The sequence below is a fragment of the Nomascus leucogenys genome, chromosome 19 (assembly GCF_006542625.1).
Source record: "Nomascus leucogenys isolate Asia chromosome 19, Asia_NLE_v1, whole genome shotgun sequence".
Classification (NCBI taxonomy): domain Eukaryota; kingdom Metazoa; phylum Chordata; class Mammalia; order Primates; family Hylobatidae; genus Nomascus; species Nomascus leucogenys.
The window spans coordinates 38781440-38805657 of record NC_044399.1 but is presented as its reverse complement, the minus strand read 5'-3'; the positions used below and the strand labels follow the sequence as shown (position 1 = coordinate 38805657).

The following is a 24218-nucleotide window of genomic DNA, read 5'->3' as shown; positions in this document are numbered from 1 at the left end:
GGAAGATCATCCAGGCCCCAGCAGCAACAAAGCCATGAGCAGGCCCAGCATCTCCTGAGCTGGAGATGCCTTAGCCTTATGGAAGCCTTGGAGGGATGAGGTGGTGTTCATCTGAATCCAGTATCTAGGAGCCCCTCATTGCCAGTTATATATACAGAGGTACTTTCTAAACACCATCTCACTTAAATCCTCCCAAGGCCGTGAGGTAAGAATTGTGATGTTTCAGCTGAGGAAAATGAGAAACGGAGAGGTTAAGGTATTCACCCAAGATCACACAGCTGCAGGGTGGCTAATCCAGGACTCGGGCCACAGCTTTCACTCCAGAACCTCTCCAGAAGTCTAGGAATTTGCTGGGCAGACATTTACTGAGCACCTACTGTGTTTATAAGATAGTGCTAAGTTGTGGAACATTTTCCAGGATAGGCCACATGGTAGGCCACACATTAAGTCTCAATAGATTTAAACAGATAACATACAAAGCATCTTCTCCAACCACAATAGGATGAAGTTAGGCAGCGGCACTAGATTCTCATAGGGGCACAAACCCTATTGTGAACTACGCATGTGAAGGATCTAGGTTGTGCGCTGCTTAGGAGAATCTGAGTCTAATGCCTGATGATCTGAGGTGGAAAAGTTTCATCCTGAAACCATCATATATCCCCCTCCATCCGTGAAAAATTGCCCTCCATGAAATTGGTCCCTGGTGCCAAAAAGGTTGGTGACTGCTGCCTTAAACTACTACTGGATTTACTGAGTGAGGCAAACGAAGTACTGTTTTGTCATAGTCTGTTTGCGGGAGGGAGGTGCACTGTCAATTAGCCCATTAGGAAGCAGTTAGAACCATATATCTGACTTCATGGAGGTAGAATACGCTCAAAGAGAATGTTTGTTCTCAGCGGGGGGGATGCGCTTGCATGTTTTAGTGATTAATGTGGTTCAATACGGCTGTACCAATACAATGAGGTTTCCAAAGGGAACTGGACGAGACGACCCAGGGCCCCCTGCATTGTACGACAGGACTCAGGTGTCTACGGGCATCACTGACTGCCCTGCCGAGGCCCTCTGCGCTGGAGGTGTCACTGCAGATGGAAGGATTCCTTCTCGAGGAACTCTACTACTGGCGAAGGTGAACGGGTCTGGGCACAGGATCAGTGCAGCCCAGGAGTGCTGGTGTGTGGGCACTACGTGCGGAGCTCAGCCCCAAGTCCTTTTTATGCATTAGCCCATTTAATCCCCACAGCATCTCTCTAAGGCCACATTCATTTGCCTCATTTTATGGGTGAGGAAAGGAAGCTTGGAGAAATTAAGGAACTTACCAAAGATCACACAAGAATTAAGTGACAGGGCCACGATTCAAATGTGGGCTATTCGTACTATGTATAGAATTGTATGTCTAGCCCACAGTTTGTTGACCACTTATCCATTGATGGACATGCATTGCTTTCACCTCTTGGCTTTTGTGAATGATGCTCCTACAAACATGGGTGTTCACATGTCTCTTTGAGTTCCTGCTTTTGGTTATTTGGGGGATATACCCAGAAGCGGAATTGCTGGATCATATAGTAATTCTATGTTGAGGTTTTTGAGGAACAGCCATGCTGTTTTCACAGAGTTCCAGTTTACCCACAATCTAGCCAACAGTTGTTATTTTCTGGATTTTTTTTTTTAATCATAGCCATCCTAATGAGTGTGAGGTGCAGACTCACATTTTGAAAAGATCCCTCAGTCTACAGGGCAGAGAACAGACAGCCTCTGAGATGGGTCTGCGACTTTGAATACTAGAGCTCTGAGAAGCAACATTCACGAGGGCTGCTTCTCATCTCCTGAAGACCAGAGTTAACCACTGGGAATGGATTGTGGTGACTGAAGGGTGCCGGCACTGTGCCTCAAAGTGTCTCCCTACTGTGTTGATTAGTCTAAAAACACATCAGCCTTTGGGTATGACCCTCCAGGCAGGGTGTGGAGCAGAGGACTCTCCTTTATGGACTGGACTCAATAGCGAGGCTGCTTACCTGTGACTCGCCTCCAAGGCTCAAGGTGATGCTAAGGTGCTGATTTGCTAGAACTCTGAGCTGTGCCTGTGTCTCCTTGGGCTCTGGGAGATTTTTTCTTTTAGCAGTATTTTATGGAGATATTGTCTAGGTAGAGTAAAATGTACAGATCCTGGTTTTCTGTTTGAGTTTGTTTTGTTTTGAGACAGGGTCCTGCTCTGTCACCCAAGCTGGAGTGCAGCGGCTCGATCATAGCTCACTGTGGCCTCAACCACCCAGGCTCAAGCAGTCCTCCTGCCTCAGCCTTCCTGTAGCCAGGACTACAAGTGTGCACCACAATGCCCCACTAATTTTTTTGATTTTTAGTAGAGACAAGGTCTCGCCATGCTGTCCAGGCTGGTCTCGAACTCCTGGGCTCAAGCAATCCTCCTGCCTCAGCCTCCTAATGTGCTGAATTACAGGTGTCAGCCACTGCACCCAGCCTCAGCCTGTTGTTAATGGATGTAAATACCTGTGTGACCACCACCCAGAACCAGATCCAGAACATTTCCAGCCTCTCGAAGACTCCTTCCTGCCCCTCCCAGTCAGAGACCCCCAAGGGTGATGCTATTCTGGCCTGTTGTTCAACTTGACTTGAATGGAATTTCCACAGCATGTGTGGTTGGATCTGGCTTCTTCTGCTCAGTTGCGAGGCCCGTTGATGTTTCCTGTGGCCTAGCTCCTTTTTATTGCCGAGGGCTACTTTGTTGTATGAAAACCACAATTCATTTCTCCCTTCTCCTTTGGTGAACATTTGCATTGTTTCCAGCCTGGGGCAATGGTGAGTAAAGCTGTTAAAAACAGGCAAATATGTTTTCCTTTCTTTTGGGTAATTTTTTAGAAGTAGAAAAGCCAGAACATAGAAGTAGATATTTGACTGTATTACAACTCACTAAGCAGTTTTTCTTTTTATTTTTTATTTTTCAATTTTTTGAGACAGAGTCTTGCTCTATTACCCCGGCTGGAGTGCAGTGGCGTGATGAGGGTTCACTACAGCCTTGACCTCCTGGGGTCAAGTGAGCCTCCCACCTCAGCCTCCCACGTAGCTGATACCACAGGTGTATGTGCACCACCACACCTGGCTAATTTGTTTGTTAAATTATATGTAGGGACAGGGTCTTCCTACCTTTCCCGAGCTGGTCTCAAGCTCCTGGGCTGAAGTGATCCTCCTGCCTCAGCCTCTCAAAGTGCTGGTATTATAGGTATAAGCCACCACGCCCTGCCTAATTTTTCTGAGTTGGATTATTTTACACTCCAGTCTGCTGTGAATGAGAGTTCCAGTTTTTCCGTATCCCAATCAATTTGTGATTGCCTACAAATGATGTGCCATGATGAAATTGTCCCTGGTGTCCGAGAGGATCGCAAAGAATTTCCCTTCCTTTCTCTCCTTTCTGCTCCCCTTGTACTGTCTACTTCTTAAACTGGCACTTGATCCAGGAACATAACGGGGCTGGACAGTGCAGACGGCACACATGGCCTCAGTCTATTGGAGCATCTCAAAGGAATGTGTCTGCAAATTCTAGTGCATCTAGACAGAGCACAGGAAGGAAGAGAGGTACAGACTCACGTATGGCCCTGGGGCACCTGCCATCCTCTCGCGCCCGTACAGCCCTTACCTGCCAGCCCTTACCTTACCCAGCTTGCGTTCTGGGCCTTCTCACGAGCACATCGCTGGGACCTGGTCGACTTCAGGTAAGTTTATTTCATGGCTCCCTCCCACCTCCCTGCACATGCCATATGTTCCTTCCCAGCCCCATGTCACTTGAAATGTTCTATTATGTCCAAGACTTCTCTCCTCATCCTAAACCGCAGAAAATAAGGATAGAGAAGAGAAGGAGAAGAGAAGAAAGAGAGATTCATTGACAGGGAGGATCAGAAGCTCCTGGGCACCCCATACTGTAGAATAAAAATCTTCATTGTGGTGTTTTTCTTGCAAAATATTCCCCTCTACATAATTATGTTTCTACATTAATAATATAAATTTAAAGAGGAGAAATACTTTTTGAAGAGTCTGAGAATCTTCATATAGCTCAGGCGGCCACGAATTAGCTGTGTGACCCGGGGCATGCCCCTTAGACTCTGAGCCTCAGCTTCTCTATATGTAAAATGGGTTGAAGCCGCCCTTCCCCACCAGCACCCTGTGCACAGGGGATGCCCAGCCCCATTATTTTCTGGACTCCGTGGCCAAGCGTGCTTAGGACACACAGCCACATACTTCTGGGCAGTGTCATCTGGTAACTCACTGTCATGTCAGTGTGGTCAAGCATTGTAGACCTCTGTGAACCAAATATGCCTCAGGCTGGGGTTGAGCACAGGAGAGGGAGGAGGGAAAGGTCACTGGGGCTGGGAGTGCCTACTTCCCTCTGTGAGTGTTACCCCAGTTCACCCAGTACCATACCTTTCTCTCTCTGGACCCACTTCCTCTTGCTGCTGGCTCCTCCCCATTGAATGACAGCCAAGTTGCTTTGGTTTCTATTTCTTTGTTAAGTCGTTCCTTCTGCAAAGGACTTCCTAGCGGGTGTGAAAGGCAGCGGTGGCCACAGAGGCAGTGGAGAGATGGCCTTCAGCGGTTCCCAGGCTCCCTACCTGAGCCCAGTGAGTTCCGGGGCCATGGGTGCAGGGCTGCCTCAGCCAGAGGGACACAGCTCTGGGGCTCTGAGGAAGCAACTCCTGGGTGGCAGGGGATAGGGGTGGGGGCATCCCAAAGAGAACACAAGCAGGGCAGAAATGTCAGCGGGGGTCATCCTGGCACACCTGTGCCATGCTGAGCTCACTCATGCCTGGAGGGATGCTCCTTCCCACAAGTCATGGGTTTGACCGTGTTGACTGAGCTGTCCTGTCCTGTCCTGTCCTGTGCGCTCAGAGGAAGAGGTGTAGAGTGGGATGGTTTGTGTAAAGAGGGAGAAAGCACGCTTCTGGGACGGTAAGGACGCTACCCGGCATGGTAGTTAAGGGTGCGTACTGTGGAGATGGCCTCCCTGGGTCCAGCTATTTACTGGCTGGTGGTCTCTGTGCCTCAGTTTCCATATCTGTAAAGTGGGAATAATACTTGAGCCCTCCACTCCCAGGGTTGGGACATGGATTAAGGAGGTAGTGTATCTAGTGTGTTTGAACAGTGCCTGACACACTGTAGGTGCTTTGGGAGTGTTTCATGTTATTGGGAGTCTCAGGGCAGCAAGGAAGACCTCCCGAGGAGGTGTCTGTGCTCTGAAGGTTGGGCGTGGGCATGTTCAGGGCATCTGCAGAGGGGCAGTCTCAGAGGTGAGAGGGGGATGAGGACTGTCCCTGCAGTGTGGGGTCAGAGGGCAGCAGGTGCCTTGCTGAAACCCTGTGAGGTTTATGAGTCCCCTTCATACACGGAAAATCTGAGGCTCAGGGAGGTGGAGGCCAGTTGCCAAATGCCTCCAGATGGGAGTGGCAGCCCCAGGAGCCCAGGAGCCTTCCGGGGTCACTGTGTCCTGGGCCGGGTCCTGTCACAGGATCTCACCCCGCCTTGGCAAAGAGCTTACCGAGGAGCTGGAGCGGGTGGGCTGATGGGCCCTTCCTGGGTGGGGAGGGTGGGAAGAGGCAGGGTGCTGAGGGCAGGGAAGCTGCCACGGCCCACCTCAGCAGAAGCCAGGGTCGGGCTTGGGTGCCCCTTGGTGACACTGAGTCCAGAATGAGGCTGCCTACGTTCTGCTCTGCAGAGCTCGGCTCTGCTTTCTAAACTCCAGAGAGAAAGAGTGGGGAAAGGAGGCCGGTTTCCTCCTGGCTGTCACCAATGACACCTCAGCCACCCTGTGGAGGCTCCTGAGGTAGGACCTGCACAGAGGGGGCTGGGGGAAGCTGGAACAGGCCGCTGCTGGGGGCCTTAGGGTCAGCAGGTGCTGCCTGGGGCATGTCACCCTGTCTCTGGTTTTCTGTCAGAGAGGGGATCCCAGCGCTTCTTCCAGGTTCTGACATATGATTATTCTGGTGACTGGTTTTTACTTTCTAATCTTTGGATTCAGAAGGAAAAATCTCCTGTGGACATCAGAGAGTTCAAACAGGGCCTTGGAGTCCAGACAAGAAAGACGATCAGTGCAGCCCCCATGGGTGTCCAGAGCACCCCTCTACCCTACGGGGGCTCCCCTGGGTTGGGACACTTAAACTTCACTCGGTGACCCATCTGGCAGTCGGAGCCATGCTTCCTCCACATGCCAACAGTGGGGGAAGGTCACGCGGTTCGCTGTCCTGCTGAGGAGGGCTGAGTGTCATGAGGGCCTGGCTTGGAAACCTCACTCCCACTTCTCGTCTGGCCTCATCTAGCTCAGCCTCTTTGGAGGGCCTGGGGGAAGCTGGAACCACGTGCTGTGTGACCCAGGAAGCACCAGGAGAGCCAGGAATAAGGACGTTCTCAGCTTCCTCATGAGAGGAAGCCTGTGTGGTGGTTAGAAGCGTGGGTGCTGGGGGGTTCAAATCCCAGCTCTGTTGCTGACCAGCTGTGTAACTTTGTGCAAGTGACTGAACTTTTCTGTGCCTCAGTTTTCTCATCTGTAAAAGTGGCCGGGGTTGCTGTGAGGATAAATGTTCCTGGTCATGCCCAGAGCCCTCATGGACACACATGGATCCAGATGCCACAGCAGCCTTAGCTGGTCAACCTCAAAACAACACATTTGTTCTTACAGTGTTGGAGGTCAGAAGTCTAAAATCAAAGTGTCATGGAAGGTGGCCAGCAGGACCACGGAGCCTCTGAGGCAGCGGGGCACCTTGGCTAAGAGCCACGTACTGGCCTCCTGCTGGCAGGCAGTCTCAGCCAGCCAGGCCAAGGTCCCCACTGTCGGGGCCGGGCCTGGGTGTCCTCTGGTGATGCTGAGTCCAGAACAAGGCTGCCCACATTTTGGTTCACAGGGCTCAGCTCTGCTTTCTAGATTTCCAGACAAAAAGAGGAGGAAAAGTCCCTGGTCTCCGGGCACTACCAGGAACACAGAGCAAGTTATGACTCAGCAGAGGGATCGATTTGTTCGATGCAAAGAGCTGCACTGTCATGCGCGACACGAGCCAGGGGCTCAGCACGTGGTATTCCACCCGGTCCTCTCCAGAACGCTGCCAGGTGGTGTTACTGTCCTGCCGTTCAGAGGAGGGAACTGGGGCACAGGCAGGTCAAGCGACTTGGCCAATATGAGAATTACTAGTGTATGGAGCTGGGAGGCAAGCCTAGTCGCGTGGGACCATAAATCCAGTGTAAAAATCCATCTTCCTGCGCCGCATGGAACAAAAGCAGGTCCAGTTGTTCTCCTGGGTTTTCTGGACACACTTATCTAAATTCCACAGCAGCCTTGGCTGGCCAATCTTAAAACAACAAATTTGCTCTCTTAATGTTTCTAAAGGTCAGATGTTAAAATCAATGTGTCAGCAAAGTTGTTTCCTTCTGGAGGCTCCAGGGGAAAATCTGTTTCTTTTCCTTTTCCAGCCTCTAGAGGCTGCCTGCATGCCTTGGCTTATGACCCCTCTGGCCATCTTTAAAACCAGCAGCTTTGGCTGGGCCCAGTGGCTCATGCCTCTAATCCCAGCACTTTGAGAAGCTGAGGCAGGAGGATCTCTTTAATCCAGGAGTTCGAGACCAGCCTGGGCCACAAAGTGAGACCACGTCTCTACAAAAAATAGCAAAAATTAGCCAGGTGTGGTGGTGCATGCCTGTAGTCCTAGCTACCTGGGAGGCTGAGGTGGGAGGGTCACGTGAGCCTGGGGAAGTGGAGGCTGCAGTGAGCTGAGATCGTGCCAACACACTCCAGCCTGGCTGACAGAGTGAGATCCTGTCTCAAAAAAAACAAAAAACAAAAAACAAAAACAAACAAAAAACCCCCCAAAAATGCAAACCAGCTTCTTCTTGCTTCTGTGCTTCTGTTGTCACATCTTCTACCTCTGACACTGATCCTCCTGCCTTCCTTTTATAGGATCCTTGTGATTACATTGGGACCACCTTTAAAATCAGGGCAATCTCCCCATGCCAAAATTATTAATTTAATCACATCTACAAAGTCCCTTCTACAACATATTCACAGTATCCGGGGATTTGAATGTGGATGTTTCTGGGGGGTTGCCCACTGATAACCAGTGTCATAAGTTTCTTATAAATCCTTCCAGAGTTTTTTGTCTATAAATAAATAAATGCAAGTCCATAGCCTTCCCCCACCCACTTTTTATACAAATGGCATCATTCCATATCGGTACTCAGAGTTCCGTCTTCCTCTTTTTCTTTTCTTTCTTTTTTTTTTTTTTTTTCGCTCTGTCACCCAGGCTGGAGTGCAGTGGCGCGATCTCGGCTCACTGCAAGCTCCGCCTCCCGGGTTCATGCCATTCTCCTGCCTCAGCCTCTCCGAGTAGCTGGGATTACAGGCGCCCGCCACCACGCCCGGCTAATTTTTTTTGTATTTTTAGTAGAGACGGGGTTTCACCGCGGTCTCAATCTCCTGACCTCGTGATCCGCCCGCCTCGGCCTCCCAAAGTGCTGGGATTACAAGCATGAGCCACCGCGCCCGGCCTTTTTCTTTTCTTTTTAAGGCTACACAGAACCTATTATATGGAAATACCCTAATTTATTTCACTTTTTCCCTGTCAGAGGACTTTTAAGCTCTTTCCAATGCTTTGCTTTATAATCCTTTGTGTTATAATGCTGCAATGAATAACCTTGTTTGTAGGATGATATTCAATTTAAAAACTCATTTTTCAGGCCAGGTGTGGTGGTTCATGCCTGAAATCTTGGCCCTTTGGGAGGCTGAGCCAGAAGGATCACTTGAGCTAGCCCAGGCAACACATAGAGACCCCATCTTTACAAAAAAAAATTGTAAGATTAGTGGGGCATGTTGGCCTGCACCTATTTGGTCCCAGCTATTCGGGAGGTTGAGGCGGGAGGATTACTTGAGCCAGAGGGTGGAGGCTGCAGTGAACCATGATCACACCCCTCACTGCACTCCAGCCTGGGCAACAGAGTGAGAACCCATCTCTAAATAAGTAAATAAATAATCTTGATTTTCAGAATTTTGGGGGCGCTATTTAAGATATTTTGAAACCTCACAGAGCTTTTTTGGGGAACTCGTTGCCTTAGAGATTAGCCTGCCCTGTCCCACCGCATGACCTGTACTTGCTCTTTCTCCCTCCTGACTTCCTTAGTTAAGCTTTGTGTGTACTTGTGAGCCCATGTCCATCATGCTCTGCCTTCAACTCTAGATGCTGTGCTGTGAACACGCTTAAGTGGAGGCCACATGCTTCCCAGGAGGGTGTGTATTTTCAGCGTTGTCTCTCATGATAGTATGAAAGGCTCTGGAGAGAATCACAGGCTTCCACAAACAGGCAAGGGGAAAAATGTTCCACAGACATGTTTCAGGGAAAACAGGCTTCCCAATCCTAGGTCGTGCTGGTCCATAAGTGGATCAGGCTGACTCTCCTTCCCCCACACTTCTGGCATAGACGGGGACAAGAAAGAGAAGTCAGAGACACACAGAAGCTGTGATTTGCTTGAGGTCACTAAAGTACTTAATGGCAGAGTTCAGACCTGACCTGAGGGGCAACAAAAGATATCCCCCTCAAATCCATGGGGAGCAGAGTCTATCTGAATCAGATCCCAGATTTCCTGGGGCTTTCACGGTGCCAGGTGTGTACACTGAGCTAGGGTGGGTTTCCCAGGGTTCTGTGTGGTCACACAGCTCAACAATACACACCAGAAAGCAGTGGCGAGTAGGCTGAGTTTGGCTGGTGGGTGTTTTCTGTTTGGCCTGTGCAGTGTTTCTTTTAACTTTTTATTATAGGAAATTCAAACATGCAGAGAGAATTGTGCCATCAACAACACGCACCCATCACTCTGCTCCAACAATGATCAACTCAGGCCTATCTTGCTTCATCCTGCACCCTTGCTTGCTTCCCTTCCCACCCTCAGATATGTGGAAGCAAATCCAGAGATACCATTCCATTGCAAATATTTCATTGTGTATCTCTATAGTACGGGAATCTGGGGGGTTTCGAGACAGGATTTCACTTTGTTGCCCAGGCTGGAGTACAGTGGTGTGATCATGACTCACTGCAGCCTCCACCTCCCAGGCTCAAGGGATCCTCCCACCTCCGCCTCCCAAGTAACTAGGGTTAAAGTTGTGCACCACCACACCTGGCTATTTTTTTTTTTATTTTTTGTAGAGATGGGGGTCCCATTATGTTGTTCAGGCTGGCCTCAAACTCCTGGTCTCAAGTGATCCTTCAGCCTCAGCCTCCCGAAGTGCTGGGATTATAGATGTGAGCCACTGTGCCCATCCAGGAGCTTTTACATAATCCTTCTTGACAAACTTTTTCCCCCAACAAATTAGAAAGTTTTATAGAAAAAAAAATCCAGATTTCTGTCTTCTCTTAAAAATTTGGAAGCTCTGCCAATACTGGGCCCAGATGGTAATCACTGGTTAGCACTGAGTAGATGTTGACTTTTTAGATGAGGGGTGTGACGTCTACTTTGCCACAGTCCCCACCACTCCCCCACCTGGCCATCTCACCCATACACATCACCTGCCTGGCTCCCTTAGGCATTTAATTTGTGTAGGAAATTGACCTAAAGGAGATATTAGAGAAGACACTAAAAAGTTGAAGAACGTGAAAATCGGCCAGGGGATAGAACTGTGCTTTAATGCGGGTTATAGAACCACATTGGATATGAGGCATTTTGGGAATAAACTTTGAAAGCTGGAAGTACCAGTTTGTGAATTTTGCTCAGAGAGACCGAGGTGGGGGGTGGGTGACAGTGGTGAAGCACCTCCTATGTGCCAGTCTCTTCCATCACAGGCCTTTTCTCACAAAATCATCAATCATACGCAGCAGGAGAAACACCTTCCTATTTTACAGATGAGGAAACTGAGGCAAAGAGAGGTGGAATAGGCTTCCCACGGCCACTCAGGTCATGAGCAGCAGAGCTAGGATTCAGCCCTGGAGGCGGCCTGACTCTAAAATGATGCATGCGTCACCATGGCCCATCGTCCTTTAAAGAGCCCCAGAAGAGAGGATTTGACAAAGTGGTTGCCCATGGGGCCTGGGATGGGTGGGGAAACTACGCTAGGGCTCGGGGCTGTTGAGGGCCTGAGGGAAGGAATGGGGAGCCAGGGGGCAGAAGTAGAGGAGGGGGCTGCCCCACGGCTACAGGGGGCATCTGGGAAGATGCTCTGCTGAAGGTGGCCAGGAGGGCAAAAGTCACAGTGGCCATTGTTATATGGTGGTGGTGGGAAGAGGGGGATGGCTTCTTCTTGACTTTCTCGCGTGAGCCGAAGGTTTACCCTCCAGACCCTTGATGGGTCCCTTTGGTACCTTGGGCTTCCTGAGTCTCCAGCCAAGGCCCTGGGACATTTGCTGGGAGCTTAGCATGGGGTCCAGCAGCCCCCATTGCTACCTAATTCCTTACCAGCCCAGGGCATCTGCCTGCTACTTCCCTGCCTGGAAGGAAGGCCTTCTGCCTGGTGCATTCCTGATGCATCCTCCACTGCCTCTCAGACTCTCCACAAGCTCAGCTCCCTGTCACATCCTCTCAGGGCCAGACTTCTCCTTACCACAATCTTAGACTGTCTGAGTAGCTAATTGGATTTGTGTTTGCCTCCACACAGGACCCTAAGACCCATGGGGCTGAGACTCCCTCTATACTGGTCACAGCCGCACCCCATCCCCTTGCATGGTGCTGTCACACCCATGCTGGCCACTGACTAGCACTGGAGGGGAGCAAACGGGAGGCCAGCCACCTCACTGACAGCCCCACACCTTCTCCCTGCAGGCTGTCCCCTTTTCTGGGACTATCCAAGGAGGTCTCCAGGATGGACTTCAGATCACTGTCAATGGGACCGTTCTCAGCTCCAGTGGAACCCGGTGTGTGTGTATACGGATGGAAACATTTCACTCCAGCCTCATCCCTTAGTAAAGCCACTGTGCCTGTGAGCCTGGATTAGCTCAAACAACAACATCCAAGCTCACGTGCCTGGCTCAGGGGAGGCCCAGTGCATCCCTAACCCCTGCCACAGGATAGCACTCCACAGGCACCACCTGCACCCAGGGCTGCCATTAACCTGGACTCCAGGATGAATGGGGCCCTGGGAGCTGACGGTCTAAGGAGGAAGTGGGATGGTCAGAGTTGGGTGATTATGTTCTGGGTTGAACCTTGCACACTGTGACTAAGAGTTGCAAAAATCAAACTTCCTCCATTCCCATAACTGCTCTCATCCACTCTGAAGCTCTCCTTCTGCTGATACGAAAATATTGAAAAGTGCCATCAAAAGTAATTTGGTCTCTTTCGGTTTCAAGGCCTTTTCTAGAAACTACTAAGTCAATTCAACATACTAACATTGTATCAGGGCTGTTTCTCACCCCCTCCCCCCTCCCAAGGTGGGCTGTCTGGGAACAGAGAGGAGCCCACGTGGTTCCTCAGTGGCTGGGAGGGCTCTAGACCCTCACGCAGGCCTGGCTGACCCCTGCCGAGGCACCCCGACAGGGCACAGAGTTGTGCAGCTCTCTCCTGGTTTAGTGGGGGACCACGGGGTGGCTGCCTGCTGAAGTCTGTGGGGCCCACAGAAGAGCCTCTGGACTCATGACTCTCTCTCGGAAGCCTCTCTGCCTCAGTCCCAGGGGACCTCTCCTTAAGACCTTCTGGGCCTCACAGATCCCAGCTCAACCTCAGTTGGACACTTAGATTCTTGGTGACCTCCTCCACCATTGCCATCCTGCTGTGGGACTTCTCTGAGAGACTGCGGTGCCCTCAGGAGATGCCAAGGGCAGGGAGGCCCCGATCCCCCTGAACCCTCCAACCAGGGGAATCAGGACCACACCCCTGATCTTCCGTCCCTTCCTCTCTCCCTCTTCCTCCGCCTCCCCCACCTCCCAGCAGCAGGAGGGCTTCCCACTCCCATCCTGTGGCATAGAGACAGATCCTACCTCAGAGGGCCCTCTCTTCTCGGGAGCTTTCTGTCTCTCCCTTCCTTGGGGCAGGAATTTCCAAAGGACTACGGGGATGAAGCTGAAGGACTCCAAAAGAAAAAATATATGCAGAGATATTTCAAATGTAATCACTTCCATTTATTCATTTAATTAATTTTTTTCTTTTGAGACAGGGACTTTTTTCTTTGACCCAGGCTGCAGTTTAGTGGTATGATCATAGCTCACTGCAGCCTCAAATTCCTGGGCTTGAGCGATCCTCCCATCTCTCAGCCTCCTCCAGAGCAGCTGGGACTACAGGAGTGCACTGTGATGCCCAGATTATTATTATTATTATTATTATTGTTATTATTATTATTTTGAGATGGAGTCTCGCTCTGTCACCAGGCTGGAGTGCAGTGGCGCTATCTGGGCTCACTGCAACCTCCACCTCCCGGGTTCAAGTGATTCTCCTGCCTCAGCCTCCTGAGTAGCTGGGACTACAGGTGCATGCCACCATGCCTGGCTCATTTTTTGTATTTTTAGTTGAGACGGGGTTTCACCATGTTGGCCAGGATGGTCTCGAACTCCAGACCTCGTGATCCACCTGCCTCAGCCTCCCAAAGTGCTGAGATTACAGGCGTGAGCCACCATGCCCAGCCAATTTTTTTTTTTTTTAACTAGAGATGAGATCTCACTATGTTGCCCAGGCTGGTCTCAAACTCCTGGGCTCAAGTGATCCACCCGCCGTGGCCTCTGCGCCCAGCCCCAATTTTACATGCTCCTTACGTTTGTTCTCTTCTTTCCCACTTAATCAGGCATGTGCTGGCCTCCAACAAGTGTCCACTGGCACGGAAGGCTCTCTCTTCTAGGCGCGCTTAACAACTTCCGTCTTTGGTATCAATTGGTAATCACTTTGCAAGACCTATGCTTCTTGTTTGCTAATACCAGCACTTTTCCTTAACTGTTTTCTACTTATTTTTAGCAAATCATGCTGTAAAGGCAAAATCCAATAATTAAAACAAAAACACATTACATCCCAATTAGAAAGACAAAAAACGATGCCAACAAAGCAGTCTCTGCCATGCAGGATGTGTGCAAGATCCACAAAGCACAGGCACCGAGGCCCTCCTGTGCCTGTCACTGGCGATAATCCATGCCACAGAAGACTATTTGCTTTCTCTGGGCCTAGGTTTGCTGTGAACTTTCAGACCGGCTTCAGTGGAAATGACATTGCCTTCCACTTCAACCCTCGCTTTGAAGACGGAGGGTACGTGGTGTGCAACACGAGGCAGAACAGCAGCTGGGGGCCCGAGGAGAGGAAGACGCACATGCCCTTCCAGAAGGGTATGCCCTTTGACCTCTGCTTCCTGGTGCAGAGCTCAGCTTTCAAGGTGAGCAGGAATCCCCTCCCCACCTCTCACACCTTGGGACCCCCAGCCCTATCAGGTTAATGGCCCTTAAGTAATCACCTTAATCGACATTCAGCCATAGTGACACCACTATACAGATAACATGACCATCTCCTTGTAAGGGTGTGACCCATTGCTGCCTAGTCTCCTTATGCACCTTCACCTGAATCTGCAGGTACGTCTGCTGCTTCTTTTACTCTGAAAAAGAACGAGAGGAGTCATCACGTTGCTGTTTGGTGTTATGTGTCTTTGAATTCCAAGCTCATTCCATTCCTCTGCTATAGCCATTCCTCCTCTCCAGGTCACTGGTAACATTTATGTTTCAGTGACATTGTTCCAGCCTTTATCCAGGGTCTATTAAGGGTATAGTTTTGTAAGCACATTGCGAATTACCTTTGCAAGCAGAGTAGTCTCTGGGCTTGAGAAGCCGGTGGGTAAGTCAGTCTGAGTATGCTTATCTGAGATGAGGATGTTACCATCCACTCAGTGTGCAACTCGAGGTCGCCTCTCCTCTGCTCCCCGTGAGCATTTTATGCATACATAAATAATACCCCTGCAGCCATAAAAAGGAACGAGATCATGTCCTTTGGGGGAACATGGATGGAGCTGGAAGTCTTTATCCTCAACAAACTAATGCAGGAGCAGAAAACCAAACACCGCATGTTCTCACTGATAAGTAGGAGCTGAACGATGAGAACACATGGACACAAGAGGGGAGCCAACACACCCTGGGGCCTGGTGGGGGAGGGAGAGCATCACGAAGATTAGCCAACAGATGCTGGGCTTCATACCAAGGGGATGGGTTGATCTGTGCAGCAAACCACCATGGCACCCGTTTACCTAGTTAACAAACCTGCACATCCTGTACTCGTACCCTGGAACTTAAAATCAAAGTTGAAGGGGATGGGCACGGCGGATCACACCTATAATCCCAGCACTTTGGGAGGCTGAGGAGGGCGGATCGCTTCAGGTCAGGAGTTCAAGACCAGCCTGGTCATCATGGTGAAACCCCATCTCTACTAAAAATACAAAAATTAGCTGGGCGTGATGGTGGACTCTTGTAATCCCAGCTACTCGGGAGGCTGAGGCACGAGAATTGCTTGAACCACTGCACTACAGCCTGGACCACAAACTGACACTCCATCTCAAAAAAAAAAAAAAAAGTTGAAGGAGAAATAAATAGTAAATAAATGAAACCCCAGTTGAGCTAATACTAGAAAGACAAACCTACTGCAGGAAACAACCAGAAGAACGAAAAGCCCAACTGGAGCCCAGTAGAGACTCGGGTTGATGCACTTCGGGTCACACACACATTCCTGTAACTGGCCCCACACTGGAGACCAGACTTAGGTCTTCATTTTCTAGAAAGAGGGTCCAGGAGCTCAGGGGTGGTCCCCATCCCAGCCTGGGACACCTCCCCCGGAACACGTGCTCTCCTCTGGCAGGTGATGGTGAACGGGAGCCTCTTCGTGCAGTACTTCCACCGTGTGCCCTTCCACCGTGTGGACACCATCTCCGTCAATGGCTCTGTGCAGCTATCCTACATCAGCTTCCAGGTCAGACTGTCCACCTGGCACCGGTCCCAGGGGTTGGGATGCAGGGCCCAGTGTAGCTGTGCCTAGGCCCTGCTGGGTGGACCCAAGCCAATCTCCTACCCAGGTCACTCTGGGGACAACCTCTGCTTCCCTGTCCCAGTACCTGCCTACCCCTTCTCGTCTGTCACTCTGCCCCTCCTTCTGTGTCACTGTGTCTGTCCGGAACACCTGCCTTGGTCTCCCAGACTCCTCAGCTGCCCCTTTCTCCTCACCCCTTGATTTCCACCCTGGTAAGGAGGGCATATTGTTCTAGAAAGAACACAGGCTCAGGAGCCAAACTGAATCCAGTTCAAATTCCCAGCTCTGCCATTCACCCTCTGTGGGATCTTAGACAAGCGACTTCACCTCTCTCAGCCTCGGTTTCCTCATCTGTAGAATGAGCATGGTCATTGCCTGCCCCCCATGGGTGGCTGGGTGGTTCAGTGAGGAGACAGACATCAGAGGTCACACAGTGGCCCCCCTGGGCCCACACCAGGGTCTGTTTGACCTCTGTGTTTTAACAACTTTGAATGTGTTGCCAACATCTAAAAGGTCAGGAGAGCCAGGCATGGTGGTAGAGGTCTGTATCCTGGCTACTCAAGAGGCTGAGGTGGGAGAATGGCTTGAGCCCAGGAATTAGAGGTCTGCCTGGGTAACACAGCAAGACCCTGTCTCCAAAAAAATTTTGTTTAAATAATAAAATAAAATAAATAAAACTAAAGAAGGTCAGGCGATACCAATACCAAATGAAAAATGGGAAGATTAGGGTATGCTGGGCCCACATTCCCACAGGACACCAGCAGCTGGATAGCAGCTGCTGTTACCCTTTTGGCATTCGAGGGAGCTCCCTGAGATCAGCGAAGCGCACAGTAGGCCCTCAGCAAATCTGGGCTCCTCACCCTTTGGTCCTCATCTCTCATTCCCTCCTTCCCTGACTCTCCCCTGCGGGTGGAAGGGGAAGGAGGAGCTGGAGGGAGACTGCCCCCCTGCACTGCTCACCAGAGCCTGGCTTTTTCCCATCCTGTCTCAGCATGGCCCTAACCCCCTTGCCTCATCCCCCTGCCTGCCTGGTCTCTCCCTCTTGCCTCTGCCTCTGCCTTTTGGCTTCTCCTTGGCTCTATTAATGCTTCTCCTCACCACCCGGTGCCTTTTGTTTTAACAGAACCCCCGCACAGTCCCCGTTCAGCCTGCCTTCTCCATGGTGCCGTTCTCCCAGCCTGTCTGTTTCCCACCCAGGCCCAAGGGGTGCAGACAAAAAGTGAGTGCAACACAGAGGCCCTGGGTGGCTGAGCAGACAGTAGGAAGGACCGAGGGTCCGAGAGGCTGGCCCCAGACAGCAGGCCACCCAGGGCCTGCAGGCCCCATCTTGCCCACCCAAGAGTTCCCTGTCTGTCTGCCGGGCACCCAGAGCTGGGGACCTGGAAGTCACCCTGAATTGTTCACTCCCCCTTCTTTACGTCTCTCCAAGGCACCAAGGGTCCCGAAGCCACCGACCTGGCCCAGGCCTCTGAGATTCCTCACCATGACGACAGGGGTCCAGTTCCCCACCCCCCACACCCAACCACTGCCATAGTGACCTTCTTATAAGCAAATCTGATCACACCCTCTCCCTGCTTAAAAATCTTAAAAGCCCCCAGCCCTTCAAATAAAGCCCAAATTCCCCAGTAGGGCATACAAATTCCTCCGAGTCTGGCCCCAATCCACCTCCCTGCCTCACCCCCAACCCACGAAGCTCCCGCAGCCTCTGCAGCTCACTCAAGGCCCTCTCGGGCCACCATGCTTTTGCATATGCTGTCCCTGGTCCCGGAAGCACACTCTGCCAGCCTGCCCCCAGCACACGCCTAATTGCCCTTCCATGCTCTGCCTAAGTGTCGCTCCTCTGGGAGTCCTCCGCGCCTGGAATATTGTTGGATGCTCCCCAGTGTCCCCATGAAGTCTGTACATATCTGTGCCATGCCAGTTCACAGCACCCCATTGTAACTGTGTTTGCGTGTCTGTCTGCGTCACTACACCCCCATCTCCCTATGCCCACGAGGCCCCAGAGGGCCGGGACTGTGGCTTGTTCATTTGCACAGTGCCTGGCACTCAGTAGGGACTCAGTGAATGAATGTGGAATGTGGTTCACACAGCCAGGGAGAACGGGATACCAGTCAGGGCAGGAACAGTCTACTGGGTGGGGCAGGATCCAGGACAAGGAGGAGGGCAGCCCTTCCTCTGGCCACTCAAGCAGTGGGGACTGGGAGGAGGGGCGCTTTGTCTATGCAGTCTTCTTATGGCTCATCACCGTACAGACAGGGCACCTGCCTCCTGCCACGCTGACTTCAGGACTGGTGGAGGCCCAGGGAATGGTTTGCAGGGCAGCCCAACTTTGGCCCTGGCCCTGGCCCTGGCCCTGGGGAGGATAGAAAGTGTGCTGGATACAGTCAGACAGAACTGGCTGCCACTTTGGATTTGATCCCGTCCACCTGGGCAAGCTTGGGCAAGTTGCTTAATCTTTCTGAGCCTCATTGCCTCACCAGGGACACAGGAGCTGAGGCTGCTTCCCTCATTGGAAAGCGCTGAAGTCCAGGAATCAACCCACAGTAGGCCTTCAACAAATACCACTTCTCACCTTATGGGTGAAATATGGCACTGGAAGTAATGCTCGTGGCTGTGGGAGCTGCAGAGAGCAATGAGGTCTCCATCAAACCCAGCCTCCTTTCTCTCAAGACGAACGAATGGGGATACCCTAACCCCCAACCCCAAAGCCCTGTGCACTGGGGGTAAAAATCTGGGTGCCACAGGCTCAGGAAGGCTTGCTTGGGAGCAAGAGGGAGGTGGGTGTGTCTGGGGAGGCATTTCTGAGCACAAGAGCCTCCCTGGAGTTCTGCCATCGTCTCTCTCCCCATTCTGTGGTGCCCGCAATAACCACCATTCTGACTCTCCTCAACCCTCCAGCCTCGTGGCGTGCGGCATGCTAACCCGGCTCCCATTGTAAGTCTCTTGTTTTCTTTTTGGATCCTCTTCATTTTGGCTCTTCTGGGCTCATGGAGGAGGCAGGGCCAGGCATTGGGCCTCTCCCATTGGGAGTGGGGAGGGCAGAGGCCAGGCCCTTGACCATCTGCCCGGCCTGGTGAGGTTGGGGGTTGGATGTGGTTGGCTGGCCATGATGAAACAACCTGAGTTGCCACCCCGTGGGCAGCCAGGGAAGACAATGGCCCCACATTCACTTCTCTCACCTGCATAGGGAGGCTAGGCTGAGAGACGTTTCCCCGAGAGGAAAGGTGGGCCAGAGCCACCAGCGTCCCCATCTGTCTTCTCCAGGGTTCTAACCTTTGCCCTTCCCTCATCCCCTTGAGAGAAGAAACACCTGGGCCCACCCTCTGTGGGGTCTGTGGGGCCATTGGGCTTGTTACGCCCCCTGGAGGGTGCCTGCTGTGTGGCGCCCTCTGGTGGTAGCTGGTGGTCTTCACGCGGGAGAGCCTGGGTGAGACCTGGTTTCTTTCTTCCAGACCCAGACAGTCATCCACACGGTGCAGAGCGCCCCTGGACAGATGTTCTCTGTAAGTCTACAAGTTCTGGTCAGTTCACAGCTGCACAGTGTCCTCCTTCACCAAGAACTAAACTCCCTAGAGCCCTAGAGTCGGGAAGAAAGTGGTTTAGCAAGGAGGATGGGGACACTAGGGGCTGAGTGCTTGGCTCAGGTGACATGTGGCTAAAGCTGTCCTTGGGACAGCCGAGATTCTGGAAGAAGCAGGGTTTATCCAGTGGTGGAAGAGGCAAGTCCCCTAGAGACCGAGAGGGAAACTGGTCCATCTGTCACCAAGTAGGGAATGCAGTGGCCCCAGCACCGGATGTGAGGTTCCTGGCCCTGCATCTTGGATCCCCAGGATGTCACTACTGATCATAGGCTTAAGCTCTTCTGATGGTGCAAATCAGGCGGGGGCTTAGAATTAGTGGGGCTGCCTGCGGAGGGGTTGAGGGGCAGGTGACCATGGTGGGGTCTGGGAACACGGCAGGAAGTTCCAGGAAGGCTAACATGAAAAGGGAGGTGGACGGGAGAGGCCAAGGGCCAAAGGCTCACGAGGTCAGCCTCACAGTGGAGCCCCCTCTAGAATGCGTGAGTGTGCGTGGGTGAGTGCTTGCACACCCGTGTGCTCTCCCATGGAATTTCCTGGTTTCTTTTCAACAGACTCCTGCCATCCCACCTATGATGTACCCCCACTCCGCCTATGTAAGTGGTTTCTCAAGGAGCACGGAGGTTCTGTTTGTGGTGGGCAGGCTGGGGGTGAAGGGCCGCTTCGGGGGCATCCGGTAGCCTTGCAAAATGAAAAGCCAAGGGCTTTCAAAATGGTAAGCTGAAGGGTTTCAAAGCATCCCAGCGATTTAGAAGACTGTGGAGAGGAGCTTTCAACCTTAAAACTGTCGTGTCAATATGAGCACATTGCATGGCCCTCCCTTTTCACCCCACGAGTCTTTTTGTCTTTGGCCAAAGTTCCCTTCATGACACTAATCTAAGCCCATTAATTTGAGGAGCACTGGAAAGTTTTCCTTTGGCTTTTATGGAACCAAGTAAAGATATCGTGGGCTTCTTCTCAGCTGACAGCCCAAATTCACGGGAACTGGTACAATCTTCCCCTTCCTCGTGGCGGCTGACCTGTCCCCCTTCTTCCGACAGCCGATGCCTTTCATCACCACCATTCCGGGAGGGCTGTACCCATCCAAGTCCATCATCCTGTCGGGCACTGTCCTGCCCAATGCTCAGAGGTAAGCCAAGGGCTCCAGTGACCTCTGGGAAGACAGAGCCCTTCAAGGTCAGTGCAGCCATTCCCCTGGCTTCAGGAAGGCTACTGATGATGGGGAGGAAATGGGACTCAGAACTCAGTGGACAAAGGTTCAGGTGGGCTGCCCACCCCAGGTTCCACATCAACCTGTGCTCTGGGAACCACATCGCCTTCCATCTGAACCCCCGTTTTGATGAGAATGCTGTGGTCCGCAACACCCAGATCAACAACTCCTGGGGGTCTGAGGAGCGAAGTCTGCCCCGAAAAATGCCCTTCATCCGTGGCCAGAGCTTCTCGGTAAGGCACCGCAGTCTGGAGCTTGGAGAGGCTCCCACGGGTGCACATGGGGAGGGGGTAAAGGAGGTCTGAGGTACCTTGAACAGGATGGGGGCTGATGCCTCTGGGATGAGGGCCCAGAAGAAGAGAAGGTGGCCAACAAATTATTATTATTATTATTATTATTATTATTATTATTATTATTATTATTATTACTGTCCCGCATGAAGGAAGTGTTGGGATCTGCTTTTTCAGATGAGGAAACAAACTCACAAGTGCAGGTTACTGGCTTGTGGTCACACAGTCAGTAAGTGTCAAATCAGACCCAAGAAGGAGGTGTTATTCATTTCTTCATTTATTCAACAACCATTTTCTTGTCGCCTGCTTTGCAAAGGAAGCACCCAACATGCTGGGGGCACAGCCATGAAGCAGACAGACAGGGTCCTGCCTCCAGGGAGTTTACAATTTAGGTGGGGGAAGAACAAGGAAAGTAAAGCATGGACAGATTGTCACAGATAACGACGGTGCCACGCACAAGGCACAACAGAGCGATGACACAGAGCGAGCTTGGGAGGGGCGGCTAGGGCCAGCACGCAGAGGCGTGGGTGTGGCCCGTCCCGGAACAGCAGGCAGGCGTGCTCCGCCCTGACTACACATTCAAATCACCCAGAGAGCTTACAAAGGAAATAGTGCTGGGACCCCAGCCCAGGCCAACGAGGCAGTCAGCTGGGCATTCGTATTTTAAAAATACGCCTTAAGTGATTATACTCTGCAGTCAGAGTTGAAAATGACTGATGTAGGGCTTTGCAGCCATGGAAAAGAGCTTGGATTTTAACACAGTGAAAAGCCTCAGGAGCGTTTCAAGCCAGGGAGCAACATACTTTGATTTGTAGACAGCCGTGTGACCTCGGACAGGTGACTCAATTATTCTGTGCTTCAGTTTCCTCATCTACAAAATGGAGCTAATCATCATGAATTTCCTAGAGTTGTAAGAATGGAATGAGACAGTGTCTGTAGCATGCTTAGGACAGTGCCTGGCACATGGCATGTGTGATAGGAGTGTTCGCTATTGCGAAGGGAAGGTGGTTTTAACATTTGTACCCTGACTGCTTCGTGGAGAAGGCTTTGGGGTGGAAAAGACAAGTTAGGAGGCTGATGCTGCAGGAGCCCAGGCCCAGCGCACTCCTGTGTGCTGGGCCTGAGGGATACAGATGGCACAGGCCAGCACTCCTGTCCCTGATGGGGTGGGAATAGTATTCTAGGCCAGGGAACGGTACAGGGGAAAGAGCACGCACAGCCTGTTTAGGGAAGAGCCGTCGTTCAGTGGGGATACAGTGCAGATGAGGGGCTTATTAGCAGCTGAGGAGGGAGGGAGGGAGGGAGAGAGGAGGCTGCAGTGAAGGTGGAGGACTTCCCACGTGTAGTGCAAACGGCATGATCTCTGCACAGGTGTGGATCTTGTGTGAAGCTCACTGCCTCAAGGTGGCCGTGGATGGTCAGCACCTGTTTGAATACTACCATCGCCTGAGGAACCTGCCCACCATCAACAAACTGGAAGTGGGGGGCGACATCCAGCTGATCCATGTGCAGACATAGGTGGCTCCCTGGCCCTGGGGCCGGGGGCTGGGGTGTGGGGCAGTCTGGGTCTTCTCATCATCCCCACTTCCCAGGTCCAGCCTTTCCAACCCTGCCTGGGATCTGGGCTTTAATGCAGAGGCCGTGTCCTTGTCTGGTCCTGCTTCTGGCTACAGCCACCCCGGAACGGAGAAGGTAGCTGACAGGGATTGCCTTCCTCAGCCGCAGCAGCACCTGGGGCTCCAGCTGCTGGAATCCTACCATCCCAGGAGGCGGGCACAGCCAGGGAGAGGTGGGGAGTGGGCAGTGAAGATGAAGCCCCATGGTCAGTCCCCTCCCATCCCCCACACAGCTCCACCCCAGTCCCAAGCCACCAGCTGTCTGCTCCTGGTGGGAGGTGGCCTCCTCAGCCCCTCCTCTCTGACCTTTAACCTCACTCTCACCTTGCACCCTGCACCAACCCTTCACCCCTCCTGGAAAGCTAGCCTGATGGCATTCCACTGGCCTCCACCGACTGACCAGAGCGTTCTCTTCAGGGGACTGGCTCCTTTCCCAGTGTCCTTAAAATAAAGAAATGAAAATGCTTGTTGACACATTCATGTGGGTTGACCATGGTTTCTTTAATTCATTTGGAGACATTTTGGAGTCTGTGGAATCGGGCGGGGGTGTGCTGCCGAGAGGAGTGGGATGAGAAAGCATGGACTCCCTTTGGGCAGGGGGTCCTGACCTCACACCTCCTCCCAGAGGTCCCCCGCAAATCCCATGAGGGTGTTGGAGAAAGCAGGCTGGAGCTCTAGCCTTTTGGGCAGGAGTCTCAGACACAGGACGGTGGTAATGGGGGACTCCAGGAAACAGCCCCATGCCTCCAAGATGGGAGAGGGGCTGGGGCAGAACCTGTGAGGGCCACAGCAGGGTCAGAGCTGGCTCCTCAGACCTGGCATCCCAGTGGGAGGAGGTGGCTTGGGGAGGAGGGTCAGGAGAAGCCGACCCGAAGCACCGTCTGGGTGTGTGTTCCACTGTGGGTCTCCCCGGCATTAGGGGTTAGGGCTTGCATGGGAAAAGCAGCTCAGTGTCCACGTGTGGGGTTCTGCCAGCCACTGGGCCACTGCCAGGAAGCCCAGCTCTGCGTCCAGGTGATGCCAACATATCCTGCTCAGCCCAGTAAGAATCCAGCTCCTCAGGCCCCACAGTAGTCCTCAGAGCCGTGGCACCAGCAGCACCCGGGAGTTAGCATCCCGCACCCCACCCGACCTGCAAGATCAGAGTCTCTGTTTTCACAGGACCCCAGACGAGGCGCGCACATTAAAGCTGGGAAGCCCTGGTCCGGAGCGGACTCCTGGCCTTGTTGCTGAGATGCACGGCTGTCCCCCAGGGCATGGAGCTTTCCTGGAGCCTGACGTTGGCACTGCCCCTTCTCCTGCTTCTCCTGCCCCTGAGATGCTACTGCTAGAAGGGGAAGGTGGCGGGGGAGGGGGCGAAGTCAGCCAGGGCACCAAGGAGGCAGAGGCCAAACCTAAGCTGGGAGCCGTGTGATGCCAGGACCCCAGTGACTGCCGCTAAGCTCGTTTTTTGGTTCTGACCAGGAGAAGGAAATGGGGCCCAGTCTCCTAAGAAGCCTTCCTTGGCCTGCTCCAAACCCAGGAGGGTCCCCAGTCCCTCAGGCGAGGATGCTGTGGCCCACACTCGCCTCGACAGGCTGCCTTC

At 52.3% G+C, this 24218-nt stretch overlaps 1 protein-coding gene across 2 annotated transcripts; it reads left to right on the top strand.

Moving 5' to 3' along the window:
* The first annotated feature begins 3118 nt into the window (after window positions 1-3118).
* Window positions 3119-23113, top strand: LGALS9 (galectin 9). Of its 2 annotated transcripts, XM_030799406.1 has the most exons (10): window positions 3119-4625; window positions 11785-11876; window positions 14107-14308; window positions 15772-15882; window positions 18838-18873; window positions 19392-19442; window positions 20072-20113; window positions 20558-20646; window positions 20798-20960; window positions 22389-23113. In XM_030799406.1, the coding sequence occupies exons 1-10, from the start codon at window positions 4587-4589 to the stop codon at window positions 22533-22535; spliced, it is 972 nt and encodes a 323-aa protein (XP_030655266.1). In that variant the 5' UTR covers window positions 3119-4586; the 3' UTR covers window positions 22536-23113. The 2 variants fall into 2 exon arrangements, with proteins under 2 accessions (XP_030655266.1, XP_030655267.1); XM_030799407.1 differs by lacking the exon at window positions 20798-20960 and having other exon boundaries at window positions 4469-4625; window positions 22389-22467.
* The last annotated feature ends 1105 nt before the right edge of the window (window positions 23114-24218 follow it).

What these genes read in the sequence shown, in the direction of transcription:
- LGALS9 (XM_030799406.1), top strand. Translation starts at nt 4,587, where the DNA reads ATGGCCTTCAGCGGTTCCCAGGCTCCCTACCTGAGCCCA. An exon ending in CTCAGCTCCAGTGGAACCCG is followed by an intron (nt 11,877 to 14,106) that starts GTGTGTGTGTAT and finishes CTCTGGGCCTAG; the next exon opens with GTTTGCTGTGAACTTTCAGA. An exon ending in TCCGTGGCCAGAGCTTCTCG is followed by an intron (nt 20,961 to 22,388) that starts GTAAGGCACCGC and finishes ATCTCTGCACAG; the next exon opens with GTGTGGATCTTGTGTGAAGC.